This window comes from Myotis davidii, unplaced genomic scaffold (genome assembly GCF_000327345.1).
Source record: "Myotis davidii unplaced genomic scaffold, ASM32734v1 scaffold591, whole genome shotgun sequence".
NCBI lineage: Eukaryota > Metazoa > Chordata > Mammalia > Chiroptera > Vespertilionidae > Myotis > Myotis davidii.
Genome location: NW_006284340.1, coordinates 635,701 through 640,622, shown reverse-complemented (window position 1 = coordinate 640,622; position 4,922 = coordinate 635,701). Strand labels below are relative to the sequence as shown.

Sequence of the window (4,922 nt, the reverse complement as noted above, 5' to 3'; positions counted from 1 at the left end):
GTGGTGGTGGTGGTGGTGTGGAGGTGGGGAGGAGGTGGGGAGGAAGGTGGTGATGGTGGTAGAACTGGAGTTGGGCAGGGATGGGTGCGGCGGGGAGACATTGCTCTGTATACCAAGAGGAAACCAGACATTGCTCCGTATACTAAGAGAAACAAGGATCCTGACCTTAAGGAATCTGTACGCTAGTTGGGTAAAGGGGATGAAAATGAAGAAAAAGAATAGCATCCAAATGAGGCTATTGTGTTGAATGATTGGAGCTACTATGAGCTGGGCAAAGAAGAGAGGGCAGAGATCATTGTAGGCTGAAACAGTGGGCAGATTATAATACTCATGAGTTAATTTCATGTTACCATAGAACAGAGCCTGCCCCATAGTAAGATCTCGAAAACACTAACATTATGATTAATGCTACCAGAGCTAAGCACATCTAACATTGACTGCTTCTGTGCTATTTGTGAGTCTCTGTGTGTACTAAGTGCTTTACTGGCACTAGTTCATCTAATCCCTACTTTGTAAGACATAGAAGAAATAGCAAAGATCAAACAATTACTCAACTGTAAAGGGAAAGTAGAAACCAAGTTCATTGCATTCCAAAACCCAGGTCTGGTCACAGGATCTAGATCCAGGAAGATTCGGTTTTAATCCCAGCAACTCTGCATCCAGCTGTTTGGTCTTGGGAAAGGCACTCCATCTTTCTGAGCTTCTAGTTTCCACATGTGAAATTAGAATACCAATGCCTGTCTTCTTTGTTCGTTGTGAATAGTAAATGAGGTAATTTATTTGAATGCACCTGGTAAACTACAAACTTCTACAGGATCATTAGCTGTTTTGGGGGAGTGTGACTTGCCTTGAATTGGGGTTGGTAGAGTAAAAATGAGGAGCTGCTGTGATACAGCTGTAGTTCTGCATCTTCTGTCATCTCACAGAGAAAAGATGCCCCTTTTGGTTTTCTGCCCTGAAAACTGATAAGGGCCAAAGCCAACGCTAGACCAAAGAGAGCCCGTAAGAAGAAAGCTGTGCAATGAGTCACAGAAATGGAAGGCCGATTTGTCACAGTGGCCTTGTTTTGGGTTTTTGTGGGGGTTTTTTTTCTTTTTACTCTGAGGACAGTCAGACCTGGACTTTCTGGAACCAGTTCTTTGTCCCAGAACACACGGACCTCAAACACAGTTGAAATTTGGGACTTGAGAGGTTAGCGTGTAGAATAAAAATGGGTTCCATAATGATCTTGTGAGCTCCGTGACATTTTGCTAAATGAAATACAGAAGCTGTGCAGGACGAGAAGAACAGGAGAAATAAGTTAGCACCCATTACTGAGAGCTGGCCAGTGATGGGATGTGGGTTCTCATTTCTTTTCATCTTTAAGAATCATTTAGGATAGCTAGTGTAGGTGGGCTTCAGTTTCAGCCTCCCAGAAAGGGGAGATGAGCTCCTACGTTGAGTTCCCTACCCATCTTGTTGTTCATTGACTCTCTGTTTGATATTGCTGTGATAGACATCGCAGCTGCTTAAAGGCCTTCTCACTCCATTCATGTATTTCTTTGTCCTGAACAAAGAGATGATGTGTGGAAGGAGGGAAGACATATTCTCCTTCTAACAGGGTTGCATAGTATCTCTGTCCTCCCCTCCCACAGTCCCTGCTTAAGTGACTCTTTGGGGTAGATCCTAGTGTCCCCAGCAGGGAAGACGTGGAGATGCCCTCTCAGCCTTACTTTGAAGCCTCTTGCTTTTCTTACTTGTCCATCCTTAACTCGTCACCCCAGACACGCTGCTGAATGTGTTCTTGGCCATCGCTGTGGACAATCTGGCCAACGCCCAGGAGCTGACCAAGGTAAGCATTGCTCTCTGAGGATGTGATGGTTCTAGTGCCATTGGATGCCTTTGGGGTGCTTTCAGGAGTCTGAGTGTCTGGCCCCTCCCGGGAGCTCCTGGACAGGTGGAGGGCCACACGCCCTGAAGGAAGCCTGGTTCACTCTCTTTGAGTTTGGTGAGCCTCAGACCAGCCTGGGTCTCCCGTGAGATAGAGAAAATAATAGCTTAGAACTTGGACCCTCAAGGAGGCCCTTAGCAGGATTGTAACATGAAGAATAAAGAAAACACTCAATCCTGGGAACACTTAGCTCTGCGGGGAAGAGGGCACGGTGGAAGGCACAGCCTGGGTGCTGCACTTCAGGGCCTCTGCCTGGAAGGGCCTCGTTCCCTCACTTCCAGACAGAACACCTGGCAAGTGTCAGCTCTGGCCTGTGACTCCCACAGCGTGGCCAGCTCCACTGAGGGCTGAGCCATGGCCTTGACTTCCACGGCTCTCCTGGGCAGCCTATGGGGCAGAAGACCAGAGTTGTGGCCATGCCAGGGCAACGGAAGCCCAGCAGCTTGGCCATCTGTGGTCTCTCAGCCTGTCTCCCTCATTCTGCCCTGTTTCACCTCTTCCCTTGCGCTCCTCACCCCTCCTGCTCTCCAGAGCTTCCCAGGAGAGCCCAGGTAGCCACCTCTTCTTCATGGGGGTCCCAGGCACAGCCGTGTCTTCTTTGTGTCTAGGATGAGCAGGAAGAAGAGGAGGCTTTCAACCAGAAGCACGCGCTGCAGAAGGCCAAGGAGGTCAGCCCGATGTCCGCACCCAACATGCCTTCTATCGAGTGAGTCGGCAGTCCTCACCTCACTGTCCCCTGCACTCCATTCAAAACCCGCTGGTTATCCCAGGGCACCTGCTCCACGCCAGGAGGAGCCCTGTGAACACAGCAGTGAGCACGGCAGTCTCTCTTCTCGAGGAGCTTTTATTGCAGTGAGCGAGGTCAGATTGATAATAAACACACAGATAATCTCCAATAGTGGTAACTGCTGGAAAACACATGAAACAGGGCAGTCGGGCAGAGGAACAGGAGCCGGGTGGAGTACCTTCGGGCCGTCTGGGAGGGACTCTCAAAAGAGGTGACATTTAAGCAGAGACCTAAATGTGCATAATGTGTCTTGTGACAGTTGAGGGCAGAGCAGCTCCAGCAGTTGGCTGGTGTGGAGGGAACGAGAAGGGATCGAAGGAGACCAGGTCAGCGTGGGGGGCAGGAGCCAGGTCCTGAAGGCCCAGGTGAAGGATTTCAGTGTGTATTCTCGTTGCAGCCCTGGCAGCGTTTAAAGTGAAAGGATGGATGGGACATGATTCATACCTTTAAAAGGTCACTCTGCTTTGTGGAGAATGGATTGTAGGGGCCAAGAGGGGAGGCAGGGACACAGAAAGTTGACTCTGAAAGTAGGTGAAAGGTAACAGGGTCTCAAAGCAGGATGGTGGCAACGGAGAAGGTGGGAGGCCATCCCATTCAGTCTCTGTGTTGGAGGGTGACCCAATAGGGTGAACTAATGCTGGGTTAAATGTGATGGGCTGTGTGAATAAGAGGAGAGGAAGTGTTTCTCCCAAGGTCTAAGGCGTGAGGCTTCAGCAAGTGGGGAGGTGGCGGCTGTGTGTACGATACTCTGGAGAACGATGGAGAGCCAGGCTCATTGGGGCCACATTGAATTTGAGATCCTTACGAGACATCCAAGGGGAGATGTTGAATAGGCATCTGAAGCTTAGGAGAGAAGTCGGGGTTAGCAGTAACGATCTGGGGCGAGCCATTTGCAGTTGGATGGTACTGAAGCAGCCAGTGTGGGTGACCTGACCTGGGAGAGTCCAGATGGAGAAGGGACAAGCTGAGGACAGAGGCCCAGAGCCCACCGGTGCCTGACGGGGAGCTCCCAGGAGGGGGGCGAAGGAACCAGGAAGCATTGATGCCCTGGAGACTAGAGGAGGACACCCTTCAGGAAGGAGGGCGAACAGCGGTGTGAAATACTCTTGAAAGATCACGCGAGATGAGGACAGCAAAGGGACTGGCAACGTGAAAGCTGTAAGTGAGCTTTGCAGGAGCAGTTTGAGTGGCCCATGGGAACTGAGTCCAGCTGAGTGGTCCCTGGGCACTGAGTCCAGGGAATGAATGAGAGGTGATGAAGTAATCAGTGAGGAGACTCTTTTAAGGATCCAACCTGGGCCTGTGGTGGCTGGTGGAGCTGGGGGCAGAGGGCTAGGCCCTGGGTGGGGCTGACTTCCTGTGTGGGACTGGAGGAAGCTGTTGGAGGAGAGGCTGAGCTGTGACTGCAGAACCATGGCACTCCTGTAGCTGCTAGTTGCCTGAGGACTGTGTGAGTAGCCCTGGGGCATCTATGGAGAGGGCTGGAGATCCCCAGGGGGTGGCACCAGACCCTATCATCGACTCCTTGAAGCTATTGAAGAAGGAGCCCTTTTTGGCCAGTGTTCATGCACAAGACTCTCGAATGAGGAGCCTCGCCTGGCAGGGGCATGCCAGGGTTACCTGTGGAGCCCTCCTTCCCTGCATGACCATCATCTTGCCCTGACCTTTCAAAACCGCGAAGGTCTGGCTCTGGGCCCCTCCTCTGTGAGTGGGGAAAAAACTGCCCCCACCCCCACCCCCCGTCCAAAAACTTATCTCTGGATCTTGAGTGGTTTCTAACCCACCTTCCCTGAGCGCATGAGTTTGGGTGAAAAATACACAGGTATCCAAACACGCCGCTGGGTAAGGCAGTTGGTTCCATGAGTTTGAAGCTGAGAAGAGAAGTCAGTGGGTGGTTCTGTTTGCTGAGATGAGGAAGCCTGCGGGGAGAGTGGGTTTGGAGCCCTGAGTTGGGAAGGTGCTCAGCCCAGAGTAGAAACCTACACTTGATGGAATGAAAGAATGAATGAACTGCCGGTAGCAGGGCCTGTAGGTGTTGAGCGTGTGTGTACCGGGCACAGTGCAGTGGAAGAAAGTGCTGTGACCTCCCAGGACGGGCAGAGTTCCAGACTCTGGGTGCGGGACAGGTATGTGAGGTGGGTGCTCCTGGCAGCGCTACATCCGTCAGGTGTGTGCACACCCCTCGGGAGTGAAAGCAAGAATGTG

The 4,922-nt window shown here is 51.6% G+C and overlaps 1 protein-coding gene across 1 annotated transcript in view; it reads left to right on the top strand.

Annotated features, from left to right (window-relative positions):
* The window catches only part of CACNA1E (calcium voltage-gated channel subunit alpha1 E), a 435,061-nt gene that overhangs the window by 366,645 nt on the left and 63,494 nt on the right, over positions 1-4,922 (top strand). The window contains exons 19-20 of the mRNA XM_006754527.2: positions 1,764-1,831; positions 2,539-2,636. Of these exons, the coding sequence (XP_006754590.1) occupies positions 1,764-1,831; positions 2,539-2,636 (166 nt within the window). The remainder of the gene's footprint in view (positions 1-1,763; positions 1,832-2,538; positions 2,637-4,922) is intronic.